The 24,372-nt window shown below is 38.8% G+C and overlaps 2 protein-coding genes across 2 annotated transcripts; both read left to right on the top strand.

The window, feature by feature from the left end:
* The first annotated feature begins 991 nt into the window (after window positions 1–991).
* LOC112044991 (cuticle protein 16.5) lies at window positions 992–2,002 on the top strand. The gene is made up of 2 exons (XM_024081015.2): window positions 992–1,150; window positions 1,552–2,002. The coding sequence occupies exons 1-2, from the start codon at window positions 1,133–1,135 to the stop codon at window positions 1,867–1,869; spliced, it is 336 nt and encodes a 111-aa protein (XP_023936783.1). The 5' UTR covers window positions 992–1,132; the 3' UTR covers window positions 1,870–2,002.
* Window positions 2,003–8,010: 6,008 nt separating this feature from the next.
* On the top strand, window positions 8,011–23,627 carry LOC112044932 (larval/pupal cuticle protein H1C). Its single transcript, XM_024080946.2, has 3 exons — window positions 8,011–8,141; window positions 21,736–21,921; window positions 23,392–23,627. Exons 1-3 carry the CDS (start codon window positions 8,130–8,132, stop codon window positions 23,464–23,466), a joined length of 273 nt encoding a protein of 90 aa, XP_023936714.2. The 5' UTR covers window positions 8,011–8,129; the 3' UTR covers window positions 23,467–23,627.
* The last annotated feature ends 745 nt before the right edge of the window (window positions 23,628–24,372 follow it).

Here is a 24,372-nt window from a genome sequence, read left to right as displayed (position 1 = left end):
TTTTTTGTGTTGCGAAATTTTTGTTGCAGTTTTAACAATACACGTACCATACTAATTTTGATCGCATTTAAATGCGCTTGTCACTTCAATGTGCAACTTAATTTAAATTTTCAATTGATCAATCTATTCTTAACACGTCTTATTTAATGAGTGATTACAAATACTAAGACACCCAAATGATAATGTAAAAGGATAGGTAAAAACTTTTACCAGTCATATGAGGCATATATGATTAAACGGTTTAATCAATATGCCGATATTAGTGGAGCAAAATAAAAGAAACATTTGAAGATATCATCATCATGATGTTGCTGTCGCGATATTGTCGCGATATATTCTAATCTATCTCGCGAGATTGTGAACTGTCGAAAGATTGTAAACCTCAACATAAGCTTACAATTTAACTTGTTAATATTCGATAGATTGTAAGGAAGAACGTACAAATAAAATAAATCTCGCGAGATAGATTATAGTCCAACGGTATTTACATCGAAAACATAACACGGTTGACATGATAATAAATATTTTGTCACGAGTATTTTTCTAACTGAATCTCGGCAACAAATGCGTTATTTTCGTGAAGTATAAAGGAAATTATTTTGCATAGTTCCCATGCCTGTCTGTCTGCGATTTCTTTGAGTTTAACTAAACCAGAGATACGAATAATATAAGCTGGAATCTTTAGGCCAATCCTGAAAACAAAGGTACGAGTATTCGTAACTTTAATTTAACAACGCTTTTAATTCGTTCCAGCTTTTAATTTTTGTTTTTATTATTTAACTGTCAAAACACATACAGATATTTTACAATATTTCACTTATTTTAGCACTATATATAATAAGTGAAATTATACATGATCTAGGAAGTGGTTTTCCCTTTTGGTTGTTACATAACAAACGGTGAAACTGGTATGCCCAGAGTTTAAATTAGAATGCACTGCCCGTCAACCGAGTCTGGGTCAAAAATCGTGGTGCCAAGTATGTCCTGCACATTAACTACTGCGTATGCGTCGGACGTTCGGTTGCCCAATGAAATGGACAGTTGGTATATAATGTGAGGGAACCCTAAAGACGACACAGTCCATCGAATTCTTTCTTGTATTCACTCGTGAGCAGTCACCAAACCAAGCAAAATGATCGCCAAATTTGTCGTGAGTTACACTAATTTTCAACACATCTTTTCAGAGTTCAATATTTATATTTACAAAAGGAATATTAATCATTAGTTTTACTAAACTTTAATGGAACTTTCAAATGTGTAGTATGCAAACTTACGATGCAAGGTTTTCAATCTTCTGACAACAAAGATATCTCGATGAAATAAAAATAATTCATTCAATTTTTAAATTTTTGGTTGAAGTCTCGTGGTGTGTCCAAGAAGGTCTTAATCACCCTCTCTAAGGCGTGAGATCAGACCCTGTAATGGGCTACTCAAAAGGCTAATGATGATTGATCATCAAAACTTATAAATGTTTGCTCAACCTTTATAGGGTTACATACTCCATGGTATTTTTTATGAAATTTTATATCTAATATAAAAAAAACATTCCAGGCTTTCTTCGCCCTCACCATTGCCGCCACCAACGCCGGTGTGCTGCCACTCGCTGCTGCCCCTGCTGCCCTGGTAGCACCAGCGGTCGCGCCAGCAGCGTACGCCGTCGCTCCCTACGCCAGCTCTTACTCAGCTCATGCTGTTAACCACGCTGTTGCCGCCCCAGTCGTTACCGCTGCCGCTCCTTACGTTGCCGCCCCAGCAGCACCTTACATTGCCGCCCCAGCAGCACCTTACGTTGCCGCCGCAGCAGCTCCGTACGTCGCCGCCCCTGCTCCTTACTTCGCTAGATACGCCACTGCTCCTTACTTCCTATAAACAAATTTTGGTGTGATCATTACTAGTGACTTGCTCAAAAATGCTGTGTTATACTTTAGTATATGTGTATATATTTTTATAATTGTAGAAACAACAAAATAATGAAAGAATACAAGTATAAAGACTTAATAAATTTGTTTTATTTCTACTGTTTTACAATATTAATATCAACATCTCCACACATCTGTGGTGTTCTTTGAGCCACGTGCATTTCTTTTCTAAGAATCGTACATTTTTTTTAAATATTTGTTACCTCAGAACTTTGTCATTTTTTAACCAATTTTGAAAATTATTTTTTTGTTACAAATGGTATACTCTTGAAGTGGTTCCATTGTCATCATGTCAGGACCTGATGGTTTGTGATTGTCATTACAATTGGGTCTGGTGATAAAGAAGAATGACACTTAATGGAACTCGTCAACGGCTTACAGTAGCTACCTTGTGACTTGACACCTAGATAGGTTGTGACTGTCATTAGGGATCTGATGATGTATACGAAGGACAGATAATGGAACTCCTCGATAGTTTACAGTTGCTATCTTGTGGTTGGGCTTGATTAATTTGTAATGATGAGGACTTTTCACCTAGATGGGTTGTGACTGTCATTGAGGGTCTGGTTATGAAGACGAAGGACAGTTAATGGAACTACTCAACGGGTTACTCAATTTGTATTTAATTTGTACCTACTGATAAGTTTGAAGGCGGTGCTAAACCGGTATCGTATTAATTTAAGCCATTTCTGAAAGAACTACATGAAAGAATACTGAAAATCCTAAATCTTTATGATATTCATACATGGCTTGAATTAATACATCATCGGGTTAGCATCGCCTTCAAACTGATCAGTAGGTAATTTGATAATAATAATGTAACATAATATGATGTTATTTTTGGCTTTTTAATTAAGTCGGTACGTTTTAGGTCGGTTGTATTTTTTGAATATTTTTTTTTATATACTACAAATATTCTATTTCTAGACGATTGGTTGTAGTAATAAGTTGTACAGTACAGTCATATTGACCTAGTAGTATTATTTTAGTTGAGATAGAATTATATCATTTTGATTTGTAATTTGTCAGATTACGAAGTAAAAATCGGAATATATCCCATATAGTCCGGAATTTCAGACAGTGTATTACCTACTCTATAATCTCAAAACTGCACTTCAAAAAGTTTGTCGGATTCAAAACTCATACTTATGAGTTATACAACGTCTTTAAAGAAAAGTGCTTCTGACCTAGTGCAACGATCTTTAAGTAAGTTGAAAAAAAATAATACCAATTTTAAAGTGTATGATATGAATTGATAACTAGTCAGCTGACCATAGATTAGTGTCATTGAAACGTTTTGTCCCAGTTTGCCACATGTGCTTGCACGAACAACAGACTAGCTATATGATAGACGTAGTTATTCTTTTGAAGTTAATTAATCTTAGTCTTTATTTCTTATTTTAAGTTATTATTAAGTTATTTATAGCACATCACACAACACGGAATACACAGAGTGACAAATCGCTTGTTCGTGAAATTAAACCAAAAAAGAGTTATTTCAACGGCTTTAATTATATGCGCGATCACACCTTTTTGATTTTCTGTATTCTGAGTCCTCCATCTTAAAAAAAAATGTTTTAAGATGCTAATAAAAATACTGTATAGGTGTACTTGGGATGTGGCTTACAGAGAGGTCCCTTTGTTTCTTTGAAGTAGTAATTTTTAGTACAAAACATTACAAAAATGGGATGAGTAATAGTTATAACGCGTCTTATTCTGAAAATAACAATAGCCAAGTATTGTATTTTCACCAAATCACAATAATACTAAGATTTTCATGAAAATTAAATGGGACCAATCTAAGTACTAACTAAACCACTCTTTCAGTCAGACAGAAATGACGAAGGTAACGAACAATGCAAATGAAAGCGCGCCCGCACGCATGTGCACGCTGTTGGTGGCAGCGCACGGTGAAAGGTGCGCAGAATAGGTTGCGCACATAAAAAGGTACCGCTGTCATTCGTTCATCAAATTTTACTGCCCATATTTTTTTTTATACCGGGGACTATATGAAAATCGATTCTTAAGGAGTAAACTGCAAAAAACATACGCAATGGAATTGAAAACCTCCTCCTTTTTTAAGTCGGTTAATAAATTAATAAATTAATACCACGTCAAATATGTGACGACTCTTACAACAACAGCCACATAATAGTGTCTCTGCCCAGTAAGTACACTGTACTGTGGCCCGACGTCGATATTGCTCCGTTAACAATTTTCACGAAGGTAAAATGAAATAAATTTTAGTTGGCTTACCTATAATAATGAGATATTATGTAGCGCGACTGAACAAATTTGGTCATTGATATAAATAAGGTTAAGTTCAATTTCATTTAATTTTACTATCAAGTCTAAAAAGGTTATGGAATGATGACCCCGTACCCGAAAGCGGCCAACCTCATCACTATTTTGACCGACGATATCAAGCGGTTTGTAGGGAGCCGCTTAGATCGTCTTAAGATCGTGGTATTTAAAAATCCTTACAATATGTCCAAACAGTGTACGTCCATCAGCTGATAATGATGAATTAAGAATCAATGCAAGTTTATAAAGAAACGGTAAGTCCGTTTCTTTATAAACTTGCAAAGCAATTATTATTAGATATTAAAAACCTGCCTCATTGATCCAATGGATATGTTGCTTAGGATTACGAGATCAATATTCGATTATTGGAATGAAGTAAAAATTCTCAGCTCGGAGGCCGGAAATTTGGTGGTGCTACAGCCAAAGATTTTCTACTATAGATATATTGTTATGTGCCTACAAAATTATCGCCAAAAAGTGATCCGAAATTAGCTATTCCACTAAGCGCACACATGTACAATTTTGTGTTTACTTACCATAAAAATTTATGTATTTATATAGTTTTTACACTTAGTGTGTAAAAACATGAACAAAAACATATGGAATAGTATAGAATCTTTGCCCACCAACCCACACATTCCATCCATTTTCTAAAAGAAGAGTGGCCAGGCGCTGTAGTGGGTCTTTATAAACCGTACTAATGACGGCCACAGACAAATAACAATTTAACAAAATAAATTAATTCATAGTATCAAAATGGTTCCATCGGTCTATACTTGAAGCTTTATGCACTCAGTATTCGAATTAAAAATAGTTTAAACACCCAAGTGTTCAAAGTACTGTTAAACACAACTTGCTTAGACTGTAATGCACTATTATTATATATTTTTTATTTTACTAAATTCAAAGCTTTCATTTTTATTTAATGTGTGTATGTATTATAGAATAAGTATTACGATTTCCAAGTATGTTCAATACCGTCTTTACCTTGAGGGCACACGGGGCCCATGCCCAGGGCCCCTATTTTCAAGGGCCCGAAGGACCGACAATATCAATATACTTCAAAATGTGGCCTGTAAGGATATACCTGATAGAAGATTTTGCTCAACAGAAGTCCCAAAAGAAACCGTTGTCGTAATCGTAACCAAAAAACAAGCATTCTAAGATCATTAATGACATATTGTATCATACTGTATTGATTACCTATAATAAATTGTCATACTTAGAAAAAAAAATAGTATAATTAGCTTCTTTTAATTTCCAAAAGGCCCCAAATTCTTGTGTGCCCAAGGGCCCCAGCCTAGTTTAAGATGGCAGTGTTCATAGGTTGATGGCCCGATTATTTTATACGTGGACAAAAGATAAAAGGGTCCAGTGTCTAACGAGTGTTTTGACACTATTATGGGCTTGCGTGTTCTACATTTTAGATCTAGCCAACCGCAAAATTTGTGATATTATTTTATACCGAACCAGTATTGTATTTCCGTGGTGTCAGTGACCGGCTTAAATTATTATTTAGGTGTTTTTCTCCGGACAGATTATTATAATAAGGAAATAATCTAAACCTACTATGATAAAAGATTAGAAACTAAATATCTGTGAGAAAATAATATAAGGTGATAAAAGAAGACAATTATTTATTTAATACTCTTTATTTGTACACTACAATACGAAAACAAGCGAAACAGAAACATGAAAATAAGTAGAACACAAAAGGGGGCCTTATCGCTTAGAAGCGATCGCTACTAGGCAACCTTAGGCTTAGGAACTTATATTAGGACATTAATCTGTAGGTGTACTTAATAACAATAGACATTCTTATTTAAAAAATATATTATTCTTTATATTTATTAAAATGTTCGTTTGTCTATACTCTAAGTATATTATGTTCACGTTAATCTCTCGAATGGATTTTCTGTTCACACTCCACATAGTTGAAATAGTTGAACTATTGGTCTCAATAGTAGGAATAAATAATTGTCTAATTTATTCCTTTTGTAAAAATTGCGTAAAATATTTTATACTTAATGGTGTACTTTAAACGTTTATGTAATTAAATATATTTATTTTAATATATAATTTTAATCAAAAATTGGGAGGTATTAGTCATACTATTAACTTGGTCCTTTGTAATTGTGACATTAGTATTATATACACAAATATAATAAATATTACAAGAAAAACTATTAACTACTAATACTTACTCGCAACAAATAAACACATAGAGTTCACAAAGTTCAAAGGTCAACAAACTATTTGAAAAACATTACAAATATACCATTTATTCATAAAACCAATTTTATTACAGGAACTGCTTTATTTATATCGAATATTATATTGAAACTATTTGTAACAATATATGAAATAAAAGTAAAGGAGCAACGGCAATGATGAAATAAACTGGTGTTATTACAAAGATTCAATAAATATTGTACGAGTCGTGTAAACCAAACTTGAAAGGCGCAAATGGCAAGTTGAAATTGTGAAATCAAATTCACGAAGTTCCTATTGAATTACACTAAAACAGTAAAAATTTATGACATTCTATCTCTGACAGTCGATGAAATAAATCGAAAAAAAAACAGGTAAAAATATGTATTGTTGCCTCATTTTTTTAATAATTTATGAACACACTTTCATCTGCTATTTTATCCCCTTAAGGCTAGAATTTATCAAAATCCTTTCTTAGCGGATGCCTACTACATAACATCTGCATGCATGCCAAATTTCAACCCGTCCCGTCCAGTGGTTTGGGCTGTGCGTTGATAAATCACTATGTCAGTCAGTCACCTTTGAGTTATATATATTTAGATTTACCTTATTGTAAGCCTAATCGTATAACAATGTGTCTAAACTTTCATTATAATCAGCCTAGTATTTAGGCGGTATATCACAAAAAACATACATTGTTATATTCATATTTATAAAAATAGGGGAGTCAATGAAAAAATAAAACAAGCATATTCCAAAAGTCCTCAGAAACAGATTTTGAAGATCTTTCATTTAAATCATGTTTTTTATATTATTTGAAATCAGAAACCTTTAGCAGCGGGGACGAAATGATTTATATATTGTTTACACTCTATACTCGTATATCTATAGTAATATTATAAAGATGAAGAGTTTGTTTGTTTGTTTGCTTGAACGCGCTAATCTCAGGAACTACTGGGCCAATTTGAAAAATTATCTCAGTGTTAGATAGCCCATTTATTGAGGGAAGCTATAGGCTATATAGGTATTATCTTCGTATTCCTACGGAAACGGGAACCACGCGGGTGAAACCGCGCGGTGTCAGCTAGTGCTATAATAACATTAAGTTGGCTAAAATATTAATTAAAGCACAACACGTCACGTTTGTCCTTTTCGATGACGCCAGCTCATAAGATATTCTCCTACCAAAAATAGCTCAACGGGAATCTAGTCTAGACTAATATCGTAATTAAAAATTATGCTGGTTCAGATAAATCTTTACTTACTATAGTAATCGACAATAGGTTACAAAAAAATACCAAAAATATAAAGAAGGTAATATAAATAGATAACATAAAATCCATTATTTTTCCATTTTTTTGCTTTGATGTGACACAATTAGATATTAGATATTTATTTACTTAGCATCCGTGCACTTACAACTAATACATAAGCTTAGCATGCATGATACATGGGGCCCTGTCATTACAAACATAATAGCTGTCAATAATAATAATGTTGATAACGATTGTCTGCTTGTCTGTACTAACATATTATCTAGATCAAGTGATATAGATGACCTAGGCCCAACGGTAGCGTATGACAGATTTGGCCGAGTTATGTGTCTAAGCACTATAAAAGCCCTGCAGTTAAAGCCCTTTGGCACACTCGTTATCAAATCTCTAACAGCTCCCAAGCAAAACTACCCCTATCACAATGTACAAGCTGGTAAGAAATACAGCATTTTTAATATCCGCTAATTGTAAATAAAGAAAATAAATGACTTTGCGAAAGTGCATATAACATAAATCAGTGCAAAATCGGTTCAGCCGTTTCAGAAAACATACAAATACTTAAAGAATATAAATAAGATTTTTTTTAATTTTCTGCAAGCATTATTTGAATTTAGTGAAAAGCTGTTAATTTAAATATACAAACAGACATTTCAATTTTATTTATTTCTTGGTACTTATAGATTTAATATAAACAATATTAATTTCGACTAGTATATGTACTAGTCGAAATTATAACAAGAATATGGTTCTGAAATTATCTATATCAATCAATATTAAAATTTAATTTAAAAGTTTAGGATTTCTTATAAAACTTAATTTAATAATCATGTATTTTTTTAATTTTTCAAGCGTCAAAACCGCTGTCGTCCATTTTGTGACGTCACAATTTTACTTGAAATACTTACTTGCTAAACGTAATTGTTAACTAATATTTTTGACAAACGCTCCGTTTGTAAAGGATTTGTTAACGTGACGACATGAAACAGTTGCAATATAGACCGTCATGGCCGACAGGCGTTTTGCTCGTATTGTCAAAAAAAAACATTTAGAAATTAAAATTTCAATGTCTCAAAAGTATATATTTTTTTTCAATCTAGTAGAAAGATAACAATGGACAATTTAAGAGCATTTAAAAAAAGTGTCAACTTGTTCTTAGGCGTACAAAAGTACACATTTTCCAGAACAAGCTTTCCACAAAAAAAAACCCGTTTACAATTTAATCGTCAAGATATCCACAACACAAGACAATGACAATTAATTTTCCACTAGTCACTTCAAAGTCGTGAAAGTGCTCGATAAACGCGTCTTGTTTTTATCGAGTGGAACTTGACATTCAGAGCGGCAACGACCCCGCGAGGCCAGGCTATCCGGTACGAAAACTGATACATTTTTTATTCAATTATATCACGATAATAGATCCCTCAACTTGACGCCTGTATAGCGCCAAGATTGATGTTGGAACGTGAACTTACTTAAGGTTACCTTACCTTAGATGATATTATTTGTGTAGAGTCATTAAGGTTCATCGTGTGTTTACTTTTTAATGGAGAATATTCAATTTTGTATCCTAGTGTAGTGTAGTAGTGATTGCTTGTTGTCGTTTCAATAAAAGTTTAATTTCAAAGTTTTTGTAATTAAACTTTCATTGAATCTAAAAATTAGCGGATCGCAGTGAAGTTCACCTGCGTAACTTTTTTTTTTAACTTTATCAATTATAATTTTAAACATCTTTTTCCTGTGAAAACTACAACATATTTAGTTTCTGAATTTATACTGATAAAAATCAAAAAAAAAACTCATTCTAATTGTAATTTATATTCCCAATTTATTTATTCAAATACAGACTACTTGAACTGTACTTTTGCAAGATATGATTTTTAAAGAGAGATGTTTTTATACAAGTTAAGTTTATTCATCTTTGATTTCAAAATTTTTATTTAAATAAAATATTATTATTTAGATAAAAATGCCTCGAACGTAATAAAAATGCTTTGAACATCTAATCCCTTATTAGCACGAAATGGAAAAATATGTTATAATGGGCATTCGTAACAATTGAGACAATTTTATAATACGAGTAGGTAGTTTTTAGTTTATTTTTAATACTTGGGTTAGTACGAGTATAATAGTTGTGTTTAATACAAGTATAATAGTAGTTTCATAATACTTACTTTACTTTTAAAATTTTTGCAATTTTCTCATAATAAACTTCGAAGATAATGTTTAATATTTCTGCGTTATTACAAGTAATATGTACAGTATATACTTATTACAAGTATGGCGGTTATTTCAAAACAGATATAGGTTCCTAAATAAATAGGTAATTGTATTTACTTCTTTTGTAACATTTTAAATTTACTAACAGACGCTTCGCCCGTGTGGCATTTTTTCTATAAAAACTGCCCCTATAGCCAAGTGGCACGTCGATTCTCTTTCTACGATCGCAAACGCTACGAAAAGTAGAAAAATGTATGATAATGACATTTACTATAGACAGGTCACGTGATCGAGATGTGTCATTCCCATACATCTTTCTAGTTTTCGAAGCGTTTGCGAAACGAAACGTAGAAAGACAATCGACGTGTCACTTGACTACAGGGGCTGAATATTCCACTGTGCATTGTTTAGGGTGGTTTAGCGTTGTTGAAAACTCTCAGGCGTGTTTACTTATTTTGACAATTCCAACAATTATCGGCGTATTTCTACCAATTTTCCCAAAGTCTAGACTTTTACACACATAATATAATCCTTACTCACTCTATCAAAATATGAGTAAATTCAAATCGGGGAGGACTTTAACATGTACTTAGAGATTAGCTAAGCTTTATATTTACAGCCTAAGCACTATACTACACTTGTGAATTCGATGAAATGTCAATAAATACCACAGGTTAGATTAAATACAGAGATAAATCCACTTTTTTCAAAGTATTGCCGTGCTTAATCTACCGGGCATCTTCTTAATCTTCTTAATCGTACACTCTTGGCAGAGTGATCGTCGTTGCAGCGGTTTGGCGACTTCGATTACCGGGCATACGTATGTCACGCGGGCGTTCAAGTGGCTAAAGTGTTAAGATTTAACGCCGCACAGCCGATGCCTGCGACTTTGTCCGATCATTTTTTTTTTGGTAAATCTATAATAAATATTTTAAAGAGGAAAAAGTTTGTTTGTTTACATCGCATAGACTCCGAAACTACTGAACCTTCTTTCATTTAGATTGGGACGCTACACTATCCTTCCAACATACATATTTGGTACAAACTAAGTTAAATATATTAATGACGTGAATCATCTATAGCCGCACGTAAAACCGATTTCTGGCGTGGCGACGCGTCGCCATGCGCAATCGACTGTGCGATTCTCTCCCACTCGATCCGGCGTTAAGCCATCTCTCTCGCTACACTGAGCTCGGATACCTATAGTGTATACTCCGTAGTGTATACACTGTTGTTTAACTTTTACAAAATAATGTCGATGTTTCACATCTGTCTGGCGTCCCGTGACATTTAATCATCCCCTTTTTTCCTTCAGGAATAAAATATAGCCGAAATATTGCACGCTGAAAGTGTAAATTTTCCTAGTAGTTTCAATGTTTATTCGTTACAAACAAACAAAAAAAACAAAGCCTTTTTATATTAATACTTTAGGAGCTGCAGCCAAATTTTTTTTTTATTCTTTACAAGTTAGCCCTTGATTAAAATCTCACCTGATGGTAAGTGACGATGCAATCTAAGAGAGAAGCGGGCTAACTTGATAGGAGGAGGATGAAAGTCCACACCCCTTTCGGTTTCTATACGATATCGTTAGGAACGCTAAATCGCTTGGCGGTACGTCTTTGTCGGTAGGGTGGTAACTAGCCACTGCCAATGCCTCCCACCAACCAGATCTGGACCAATTAAGAAAACCTTAATCGGCCCAGCTGGGGATCGAACCTACGACCTCCGTCTTGTAAATCCACCGCGCACCACTGCGCCACGGAGGCTGTCGATAGGTAGTTAAAAGGTTTTGCGCACGCGCCTAGCTCGTGATTGTTAGCAGCCTTGTTAGAAGGGAAATAGGTAGGTATATAGTTCGTTTAACCCACGCCGTTAATAGTGACATATTTATTACACTTTGTTATTTATGTTATTCTAGTCACAGTTTGTTTGTAGATGACGAAAATCTTTTCAATGTAAATTGAACATTTTTTGATTAAAATAGAGTAATTATTTATTTTATTATAAATAGTAAAAGCTCCTCATAAGTTCTGTATATCTGCCGTGAATACAGAAACCGCATACGTTCAAAAAAAAACAAATCTATACCAAATTTTGTTATTCTTTCTTGCTTGACAATTTTAATAGATCCTTTAATTCAGACTCTTAATCAGCATCTTAAAGTTTAATTTTTCGACGTCATTACTATTCCATTTAATTTTTTGTTCCTATCGCAATTTTGACAAAATTTTCATTAAATTTCGCCCATTCTACGTCATTTTCGGCGGTCTGGTTCGCGATTAATAAAATCCTTAGCCCCGAATATAGGAATTGGGATGCAATTTTTTAATCCATAAAGAGTGATAACGTGAGTAAAGGAAGCGTGAATAAGGAGCTTTTACTGTATATCAAACTTTGTGAACTTATGATACATTCATGGTGAGTTTGAAAAAATTATCAAGTCGATTTGTGTCCCTATTTTGTGGTGCTATTTCTGAAGCGCTTATCAATAATCGTATACATATAGTATTATATCGGTGATAGAAGATATATCATTATGAAAACATAATTATGAAAACACAACAAGTACCTTTTTAGTAGTATTTTCTCATTAACTTCTTGGTAACACCAACATTTGCTCCATTGTTTCGTAAGTCAAAAATTAAGTGTAATATGTCCCTCAAATCTATATATATAAAAGAAAGTCGTGTTAGTTACTCCACTTATAACTCAAGAACGGCTGAACCGATTTAGCTGAGTTTAGAGCCAGGAGAAGGACATAGGATACTTTTTACTTTTTTTTTGGAGTAGGGTAAGGGTAGGGTAGGGGTAGGGTAGGGGTAGGGGTAGGGTAGGGGTAGGGTAGGGGTAGGATAGGGCAGGGGAGGGGTAGTGTAGGGGTAGGGTAGAGGTAGTTGAAAGTTTACATCGAGTTTCACGCGGACGAAGTCGCGGGCGTCCGCTAGTTATTTATAAAATGTACTCAATGCATACAACGTAAAAAGGATGTAGCGTGTTCCATATTATTTTCCTTATTGTAACATTATAAATTATTCATTGAAACGACTCGAAAAGCTCTGAACCGAAAATATACACTCTGTTTCAGATTGTGTTCCAAATTGCATACTCGTAAAATTTGGAGCACAGGTTAGACTAGTAGGTATAGGTCGCGTTATTTGCCGCGTGGGAAACACCTCTGCCTACGATTTGGAGGGCGTAGGTTCGAATCCAATCCACCTCAACTTCTCAGTTATGTGCATTTTAAAATTTAAATATCGGGCGTTTGTGAAAACATCGTGAGGAAACATGCATATCTGAGAGTTTTCTTAATTCTCTGTGTGTGTGAAAAGACATTTGGAATGTGGTTGACTAATACAGTAATGGGTTTCTAGTGCCAGACCCTCAACCGTCCAAATATCACACTAATATTATAAAGTTTGTGTGTAAGTGTGTAAGTATGTTTGTTCCTCTTTTACGCTGCGGCTACTGAAGCGATTTGGCTGAAATTTGGAATGGAAATAGATTTTACTTCGGATTAACACATAAGCTACTTTTCATTCCTGAAAAATCCATGGTTCCTGTGGGATTTGCGAATAACTGAATTCCACGCGGACGAAGACGCTAGTAAAGCATAATTTAATGATATTTTCAAAACATTAAATAAAGTAAGTACTTTTCTACTCTAATTGTAATGCACAAATAACCTCCATTTACGTAATAAACGAAAAAACGTCAAAATAAGCGTAATTTGAAAAAATCTGATTGAATAATTCCATCTCTATAGTTTGATTAGCCCAGGCTCAGACGATTTTTTCAAATGTCTGTTTATTGTCCTGGTGACAAATACCTACAGATTACTGAACTCTTTCCAATGATAGACGTGGGCAAATACAAGGTCATTTTAAAATCGTACAAATTGGTTCTGATATTCGTATTGCAACGTAAAATGTACGAAATATTCTTGTAATTTTCACTTTAAAAAAGTTTAACCAATTCACACCATAATTAAATGAAATCTTTAAAAAAAAATGAACCGATTTCAAAGATGCATTACTCTAAAAAGCGAAAAATGACATCGTCCTTTCTATTGATGGGTTTGAAAGCGGTGCTATGCCAAATAGGCTCTTAAAGTTTATTTTATTTTTGCGCCTTCAAACCGATCAATACGTAGAAAGGACAGGTACGATGTTAATTTTCGTTTTTCAGAGTGCATCTTTTAGGTCGGTTATTTTTTTGTTGTTGAAACGATTTTATTTTTCAGTTTTAAGTGTGTCCTAGCATAGTGACCATAAACGCCACAATAAGGGCGATTTCGTTCACTTATTTCAGTTATTATAATTTCACCAAAAAATTACAAAACCGATTTTTGTAAAAATTAAATGGGACCAATCTAGAAATATACTCATTTGTTTAAACAAAAATAAAGAATTTTAAAGTTGGTTATTAAATGTCGAAGTTATAAAGTAACAAACATGAAGAAAAACATACGCATGAGAGAGAAACTCCTCCTTTTTTGAAGTCAGCTGTTGTCGTATTTGTTTTGTAATTGCAACTTGGTATAATACTTTAACCCTTTTATTACCATCGGTGACCCGCGACCTTTCAAGAAATTTCTGTTTCAAGCAATTCATAGTAAAAGGACGACAGTTGGACATCTTGAATGCAAACGGATAATTATGCAATTCTATTCAATAATAATCCTTGCTTTAATAAAACAGTACCAGCTGTATTGCATAAGCGCGAATAATGCATAACGCTATGAAGTTTATATTGTTTTTAATTTGTTTTTTTTTATTTGTTTAGATACATCCTCATAAACTTGACGTTATTAATCAATCGATACTATCTGATTTTCATATTGTTTTTAAATGACCACATACAGACAAAATTTAGGGATATAGCAGCTCGATGCATGTATGCAGCATTGGTTTTGTCTGTCTATATTATTCTCCTAGTTTTCTGTAAACTTACACGAGCATAATTATTGTCTTTCAATTAATTTTCAGTTATTCATAACTTATTAATAAATAAATAATCATAAATATTCTTACACAATATACACATCATTACTTAGCCCCAAAGTAAGAGTTTATCCCGTTTTAAGGGTACTATGATGGCGGATAATTTAACATACCTATTTATTTATATTTCACATATACCTAAATATGTCGGCGAGTGAGTTATTTGATCGGTTAGCAAAATTTACGTTAATTATTGTGATAATATTAGAATTGGGATTTAATTATTTACTGTTTAAATTTAAAATGCGTCGGTAGCCGCGAAAATACGCTACGCTTGGCAGAGTGAGGCACCCTTTTTTTTTTTTTTTTTTTTTTTTTTTTTTTTTTTTTTTTTTTTTTTTTTTTTACGTGGGGAAATCCTCATGGATACCTTCTCGCCACGGGGAGGCAAGAAGGTTATGTCGGACTTCAACCGACTAAAACCCCACGGTGATCCGACTCGCCGCCTGATGACTGAGCCACGGGAACATTTCGTAAACTACCGCAACCCAGCCAGCGACACTCGTAAATTGAGCTCTCCTGTAGTTTTATTAAGATCGCTTAGGAAACACTGAAAGCGTTAACGACTCGAGGACTTATCTCCGGTGGGTGACAGATTCCCCGTATCTATCACCCGGAGGTCCTCGTCAAGGAGGCAAATGACGGTCCTGAACGAGCCGCCTGCGTCCGGCTCTCTTACGGCGGATAGGATGAGAATCCACGTCGACCTCTCTCAACCTTTCCGCTGCCTCTTTCTGTGACATCACAATCTCACAGAAGGAGACAACAGCTTCCCAGGACTTCTCATTTTCCGTCATGGCTTTTATGACGCATGGCAGAGATAGATCTCGTCCGATTACAGCCACCAGCGCCTCGCGTGGCTCCTCCCAACTGGAACATTCAGCCAGAGTATGCTGTGCGGTATCAGAAGCGCAGCCACACTCATGGCAAACCTCTGTAGGCTCTCTACCGGCCACCTTCCACAGGTATCTTCCGAAGCAGCCGTGCCCCGAAATAACCTGTGTAAGGTGAAACGTAATTTCACCGTGCCTCCTTTGTATCCACTGTTGGAGTACAGGTCGAATCGCTTCAATTGTTTGTCGACCTGCACCTGGCAACTCTAGCCTCTCTTGCCACTTCCTAAGAACTTCGCCGTGAGCTTTGCGCTTCCACTTGGTTATTATTCCCCGGGAAATTTGTTCTCCTCGTGATTGGGCTTCCACCCTGAGCAGGTGCATTGACGCCAATACCTCCGCATCCAGATCCCATGGAGGCGTCCCAGCCAAAGCGCAGGCAGCTTCGCAGGAGATGGTTCGATAAGCTCTGACTACCCTGGCAGCCATGACCCGCTGCGGCCTCTGCAACAGTGTTCGGTTTTGAGCAGTCAGAGAGTATACCCATATTGGCGCCCCATACAATGCCATCGATCGCACTACTCCAGTGTAAAGGCGACGGCAGGCGACGTTGGGTCCACCCACGTTTGGGAGAAGCCGGCTCAGCGCCCCGGTGGCACCAATTAACTTTGGGACCAGTCGTCGGAAGTGTTCCGCAAATTTCCATCGACTGTCGAGGACGAGTCCAAGGTACTTCATAGTCGACTCAACAGGGATAGATACTCCTCCAACGACGAGGTCAAACTCAACCGAAGGTAACATCCTTGGGCCATGAAAGTATAGAGCCTCAGATTTATTAAGGGCCACCTCCAACCCCAATCGCCGGATCCGTGCCACTACCTGAGCCACACCAGCTGTCGCAAGTATACGCGCCTCTCTGAAGGTTTTGCCACGGGCAGTAACAAGGGTGTCATCTGCATAACACGTGACGTCAACGCCCTGCACGTTAAAGCCCCGTAACACCCAGTCGTATCCGATATTCCACAGAAGTGGACCAAGGACCGAACCCTGTGGAACACCGCATGTCATCTCCCTCCGCGTCCATCCACTGTTAGCTGGGTATGTCACTACTCTTTCAGAAAGGTAATTTTCCACGATTCGCCGTAGGTATCCCGGTATCCCGTGATACCTCAAAGCCTCCCGTATGCAGCTCCATGGGAGACTATTAAATGCGTTTGAAATATCAAGAGATACCGCTAAAACCACTTCGCCTTGGGAAAGTGCGTCTTCCGTCAAAGCCCTCACCTGAGCAATAGCATCGATAGTGGACCTGCCTCGACGGAATCCATACTGGTTTTCGCTCAGGTTTGGCCCCACCTCCTCCAAATGCTTGACAAGCCGATTTGACACTATTCGCTCAAAGAGTTTGTTTACCTCATTCAGCAAGACAATCGGCCTGTATGCTGAAGCTGAGTCAGCAGGACGACCTATCTTTCGGAGTAATACAAGTTTTCCAATTTTCCAAGTACGAGGATACTGTCCCTGCTCTAGACATGCGCTAAAGAGAGCTCTAACTCTAGGTTCCAGAGGGCCAAGGGCAAACACCCACGCCTTCCCAGGGACGCCGTCGGGACCCGGGGCAGTGTTTTTGGATTGAAGCCGTTTCACCGCTGCTTGAAACTCTCCCTCGGAAACTTCCGAAAAGGATGTATCTCCTTCACTGATGTAAGGTGCCATGCTTGGCGGGGTCACATCTTCCCTATTAGGGAATAGCGTGTCCACTACTAATTCCAGGTGCTGGGGCTGGAGAGTTTCCGTTAGTGGTGGCGCCTTTGGACGTAACTTGCGTCTTATTATTTTATAGGGCCTACCCCAGGGATCGGCATCAAGACTGGCTAACATTTCCTCTTTGGCTAAGTTTTTAGCTGTTCTTATAGCCACCTGGAGAGTCACGACAGCCTCCCGATATACCGCGTAAAGTCGCTCTTCTTCTCGCTGATTACGAGTTCGCCGTCGCCTACTCCTCGTGAATAGGCGTCTAGTGGCCACACAGGATCTGCGCAATTGAGCTAGCTCCTCAGACCACCAGTATACAGCATCTCTCGGGGGAATAAAACCGGTCCGTGGCATAGCCACATCGCAAACTTGCGTAATAGCCTGACCGAGCCACTCAGTTTCTTCTTCTACTACTATGGTATCTGCAGGTACCGGAAGCCACGCTTGTACCAGCGCCGCCTCAACTAAAGCATCACGGTTAAGACGCTTAATGGACCAACGAGGGCCAATATTCCGCATGGTTTGGGTTCGAGGTCTTATTGAAATCGAATGGGTAAACACATCATACCTGATATATCGATGATCTGAAAGTGACACCACATTTTTAAAAACCTTCCACCCACTAACACAACGCGCTAGGCAAGCATCGGCGAACGAAACATCTACAATAGAGCCGCCATTTCGCCGCACGCACGTGAATGTTGACCCTCGGTTCAGCACTTCCAAGCCTGTCAAAATTGCCCAATCTTCAAGAGTCTCGCCAGGTGCATCGGTTGCCGGGGATCCCCACGCTACAGATTTAGCATTGAAATCGCCAGCAACAAGCACGCGACTTGGACGGCTACTGTTGATCGTTGTTCCGATCTCCAACAGCAACTGCTCGAATTCGGCCAGAGTACGGTTCGGAGAGAAATACACCCCAATCACAGACACACCGCCAATTAGCGCTAAGACATATCCTCGCCCTCTTACTACTTTTTCAATTGCTGGGGAACCGACAGAAGTCCGACTGACGATGGCCACCAAACCGTCTCTGTCACCTACCCAATCATCACCAGAAGGTACAAAATATGGCTCTGAAACCACAGCAACGTCTATGAACCACTCTGCCATAGTCTGGAACAGTAGATCCTGAGCTGCGGCACAGTGGTTGATATTAGCCTGTAAAAATTTGAGAGCCATATTAACACTATCCTACAGACATCGTAACATCTTCGGCCGCACTTGTGGTCGGACGAGCAGACTGCGAGGAGGCCCGGGGGCCATCGTCAATCTTTCCACTGCTCTTCTTTTTTGTGTAGGTGCTTTGGTTGCAAGCACGACTACCTCCCAAATGATTTGCCGGTCTACCAGCATCTTCACATACCCTGCAGTGTGGCGCAGCTGAACACTCCCTCGCTTTATGGCCCGCCTGACCGCAACGGTAACAAGTATCGCTACGGTCAACCTCAGCTGAGCACTGTGCTATTAGGTGTCCTGACTCTAGACATCGGTAGCAACGGCGGGGTCTTTCATCCAGGATTTTTATTTGGACTGAAACCCAGCCCACTAATAGTCTACCACCTTCTGCCACTTTTTTTGCAGCTGTGACTGGGCAGCGTAACCAAAGCGTCCCTAAGCCCGAAAAGCTCCTTTTTATTTCGCCAAACCGAATCTGATCGGCAGAGCAGCCTCCGCGTGACGCTATTTCAGCTACTACGTCATTGTTGGATACAGAATCATCCAGCCCTGAAACACGCATGTCGACGCATTTTACAGGTCTAGAGACTCGAAGGAATTCCTCGCTGATAACTTCCCTCAGTTTGTGCGCGAGAGAATCTGCCATCTTTTCACTTGTGGCTCCCGGAACCTCCAAAATGCGTCCTCCTGTTGCCGCTCTCCTAAACCGCAAAGCAGTAATTCCAAGATCTGAAAGATCTATTTTTTCTTTCGCTTCCTTAAGCACAGCAGCATATGTGGCGCCTTTCTCCTCAGCACCGGGTTGCAGCGTTAGGACTATGGCTGCTGAACGCGGGGAGCGAAGCTTACGAGATTTGTCAGCAGGCTGCCGCTTGCGTTCTTCATTCGCCAGCGATGATGGTTCTTCGAGCGAACCACTTTGCTTTTTCTTCTTCTTTGTTTTACGGCGGCTAACTTTCGCCCACTGCTCCCCATCATGCGCAGAAGGTTTAGCTGTCTGTTCTACTTCAGTAGGACGCGTAAGTGGATTCTCATGAGTGGATTGCTGGCTACTACCGGCTGTATGTTCTGTTGTGCCATGAGTCTTCTTTTTATCCCCAGATAATGGCGGACGCAAACGCTTCTCTGGGAGAAGTCTGTCTTCTAATGAAGCAAGGCGGGCATTGACCATGTCTCCGACCTGTAACATCACTTTGTGACAGATCTCCTCCATGGTAGGCTGCGTCGATATTTTTGCAGATCGACTGTCTTTGTCCTTCTTTTTAGAATGGGCTACAGCTTGCGGCTCCTCAGTTACATACATAGGGGAGCACGTAGTCTCCTGATTGCGTACCCTATCCATATCTTCTTTTAGTTGGGTTAGTTCCTTACGGAGTTCAACCATTTCAGCTTGCAGACGAACATTGTCAGCCTGCAGCTGCCGAGTCTCTTCTGCGATGGTGCGTGAGCTTAGGACTTCCACAGCCTCCTGAATAGAGGCGGCAGCGTCCCTAAGGTCGCGCACAAATGTTCCCTTTAGGTGGGAGGACGTTTTAGCGATTCTATTAATCAATTCCACATCCTCCGAAACTTGCTTCTGAATTTGGGCTGCGGTCTTATTTATGGACTGCACTCTTTCCTCGCGCCGAAAATTTTCAACAACTGAAGCCCTCAAGCGCTCATCTTTGACTTTATTTCTTTTCTCCTCTTTCTTTTTCTTGAGGGACTCCTTGGCTTTGATCCAGCCATAATTAGAGATCGTAGGCCTGTTTTCTCTTTCGTTAGGCATGGTTGACCCAAGTCTATCCTCATCGGAAGTACCAGAACTTTCATCATTTTCTCTACGAGGCCGTTTGACACCTTGCCATAAGCGACTAGAGCCTGACGCAGCCGCAGAAGAGTCAGAGCCTGATCTAAGCCTACTATCCTTCCTTCTATTGCTGCAATCTGACTCCATCATAACCTCAGACTCCTCCTTTTCCTCTCTTATTTCTTTTTCTCCTTCTACTGCTTTCACATTCGTTACTTCTAAAACTACATCCATATCCGCCACTCCCTCTCCCCCCTGCGCATTTCCTATTTCAATCCCCTCCCCATTCTCTTCTTCTCTGTTGCGACAGTTGGCCCCCCCGTATACGATAGGGCCGATGCACGGGCTTCCCAGTGCACCAAGGGATTCCCCGCAAGCGGGACCCTCCCGGGTAGAATTTTTGGCTGATCGCAATTCCATATTATGTGTTTTTTTTTTTGACGCCCTAGCGGCTGAACTCCCAACAGCCATTCATCTCATCGGCGGGCGACGAACCTTAAGATTGGGGTAATTTTTATAGAGGTTGTCTTCCTCGTGACCTCACGCTCCATGATTGAGGCCTCCGGTTCTGCTCAGTGCAGATTACGGGTTGCCCGACGGTGGCCAAAGCCAGTGCTCACGGACCTTTAAGGCCCGCAAGCCCGCCGCGCAGGGCGTTCCCACCCATACTGGTATTTTTAACGAGGTTTCTTTCCTCGGGACTCTAAAGCCTCCCTCCTTGTGTTGCCGTCTGACGCAGATAAGTACTAGGAGCATCTAGACGGCAACTTACAAGCGCAAAGCGCCGCACCCCCCATGCTAGTTTTGGTTCGCGCCGGGTTTCTCCGGTACCTCCCAGGTGTGGGAGGCGTTCCCCTATCCACCACCCGGGGACGCGCCCGATGGGGGACTAACAACCCCACACGGGAGAGTGAGGCACCCTGCTCCAACTGTAGTCTGCTAGTTGATCAGTTCAGTTGTAATCCTCTATAACCCCGTTATCAGAAGTGGAATTTAGTCTGATCCGCTGACAAATACTTATTTAATGTATATATACACCCAGACCAACTCATCAAACAAACATTTTCCAGTTATGGGAATCGAACCCACGGCGTGGATGCAAAAAGCAGGCTCACTACTCACTGTGCCACGTGGCCGTCTATTACTAAACTACTAGCACTTCTGTTTGCATAAATTTTTCACTTTAAAAACTTATTAAAAATCATGAAAATTAAAACTAAATAAAAATGATCTTCTTGTTTTTATGTTTTACAGATCGTTCTCGCCGCCTTCTTGGCCTACGCCTCTGCTGGACTGATCGCCCCCGTCGCCAGCCCGTGGGGTAACCCATGGGGTCACGGTCTCGTTGGTGCCCCCGCTGTGGTCAGCGCCCCCATCGTCAGCGCTCCCATCGTTAAGCAAGCCATCCCAGTTGCCACTTCATACGCTAACTCTGTTAGGGTAAGTAATAAAATGGTATTTCTTCACCATAATCCCTTTATTTTAACGGCCCACTTCTGCTGGATAGGATATGAAGCTTAGACCCACCAAGCTCCACATCATCCATAATATCATATGACGGCCTCCGTGGCGAAGTGGAATGCGCGGTGGATTTACAAGACGGAGGTCCTGAGTTCGATCCCCGGCTGGGCCGATTGACGTTTTCTTAATTGGTCCAGGTCTGGCTGGTGGGAGGCTTCGGGCTTGGCTAGTTACCACCCTACCGACAAAGACGTACCGCCAAGTGATTTAGCGTTCCGGTACGATTTCGTGTAAAAACCGAAAGGGGTGTGGATTTTTATCCTTCTCCATCTTAGATTGCATCATCACTTACCATCAGGTGAGATTGTAATCAAGGGCTAATATGTAAAAAATAAAAAAAAGCTACTTAATGTTAAATTCATTAACAATCAGATCTTAATGATAATGACCAGGAACGACGACTTAACGTGCTCTCTGAGACAGGAGGGTACTAGTAATACCACTAACTACGCGACTCACCGAGCTAAGGAATTTGATTGAAAATTTCTTAGAAGAAAGAAAACTCAGTGGGTATTTCATCTAGCCCGACCTAGGATCCGTACCCAGGACCTCGTGATCCAAAACCCTTACAAGAGGCCATATCTATCAGTGGACTGGTTGGAAAAACTGGAAAATTATAGTGATGCATTCAATGCTGCGATCACCAAACAAAGATGTAAAATGCAGTACTCAGAACGCCAAAACTTTATCTCTATTCTAAATCTATACAAAGTGTTAAAAAGTTTTTAATGTTGTAGGACGTAATCACTGAATCTACTGCACCAATTTTGAAAATACTTTTTTACCAATTGTATTGGTAATAACCCACGTTATTTTTGAGAGTCACTGGCTATACGCGTATTTTTATTCTCGTATAGCGAAGATTACGGGAACTACGCAGGTGCTAATACACACTAATACTAGTAATCGCAGAGCGTCTACTAGTATTAGTGTGATATGTCTCTTGTCCTCGCTCCAACTGTCCCTTCTCTACGTGTAGAACAACTTTATATTAATTCTCGTGCAGGTTTTCACAGTAAAAAATTTGTAAAGGACAAGCAGAGGATATCCGAAATAGATAAACGATTTATGTGTCCGAAAATAATTTATCACAATAAAAAACGTTCTCTTTATTATTATGAACCTATTTTAATGAATACAGGGCCAAACCCTTTTTTATGAGAAGGGATATGGAGCCTGACTCTACCGTTTTTTATTCTCTACAAGTTAGCCCTTGACTACAATCTCACCTGAAGAGATGATGCAATCTAAAATGGAAGCGGGCTGACTTTGGGAGTATGATGAAAATCCACACCCCTTTCGGTTTCTACACGACATCGTACCGGAATGCTTTTCAAAAACGGAAATTAGTTCAAAAGTCGGAATAAATTTTTGTTTTTTTTTCTTCAGATTGCCACCCCCGCCGTCGCCGTGGCCGCCCCCGTTGCCCACGCTCCCGTGGTCTCCTATGGTCACGGATGGTAACCACCCTGATCACCACCACCATCCAGGCTACACCATCTCGCCTAGTCAAGATGCAACAGTCAATTAAACTTGTAACTTAAGACTACGAAAAATTTTGTTCGGACCATTACTAAATTAAAGTATTATTTATTTCTTTACATAATAAAGTATTGTTTTATTAATGCTTTGTTTATTTATTTCCTTTTTAGTGGTAGGGAATGTTAACATTATAAACAACTAGCTGACGCCGCACGGTTTCATCCGCGTGGTTACCGCTCCCGTAGGAATACGGGGATATTATTATAGCCTTCCTCGATAAATGTGCTATCTAACACTGAAAGAATTTTTCAAATCGGACCAGCAATTCCTGAGATTAGCGCGTTCAATCAAACAAACATCAAGCAAACAAGCAAACTCTTCAGCTTTATAATATTAGTATAGATATTTTATTCGTCATTCTATTGTATTGAGTGTTAATGTATATAAATAAAAATATTTTAAGGTATAGATATAAAGAGTAAGAGTAAGATTGCATTTTTTTAGTTTGTTTATTATGAATAGACTTCTGAACTACTGGAACGATATAATAATTGGAAAGCTACGTTATTAACGACGTAACGGAACAAAGAACAACCTACGTTAGTTCCTCAGCAATACTCCATGAGGATATCGGCGACCTGGGCAGCCTGCTAAGCTTCTGGAGCGAGCTGGGCTGGATGGAGTGAAACCAGCCAGGACCACCAAGGGATTAACGGCCAATCACATGGCTAAGTGCGGAAACGGCCCAGAAGAATGAAGAAGAAGCTACGTTATTTTTTAAAGCTAAAAGAATTTAAATCTTTATGAGACTGCGTCACTACCAAGTAATTATAACGTTCAATATGAAACCAGTCGACGCCTTTTATTGGTTGAAATAAAATTGGCGAT

The sequence above is a fragment of the Bicyclus anynana genome, chromosome 15 (genome assembly GCF_947172395.1).
Source record: "Bicyclus anynana chromosome 15, ilBicAnyn1.1, whole genome shotgun sequence".
NCBI classification, from domain to species: domain Eukaryota; kingdom Metazoa; phylum Arthropoda; class Insecta; order Lepidoptera; family Nymphalidae; genus Bicyclus; species Bicyclus anynana.
Note: the sequence above shows the minus strand (reverse complement) of the source record. Positions and strands in the feature narration are given on the sequence as shown.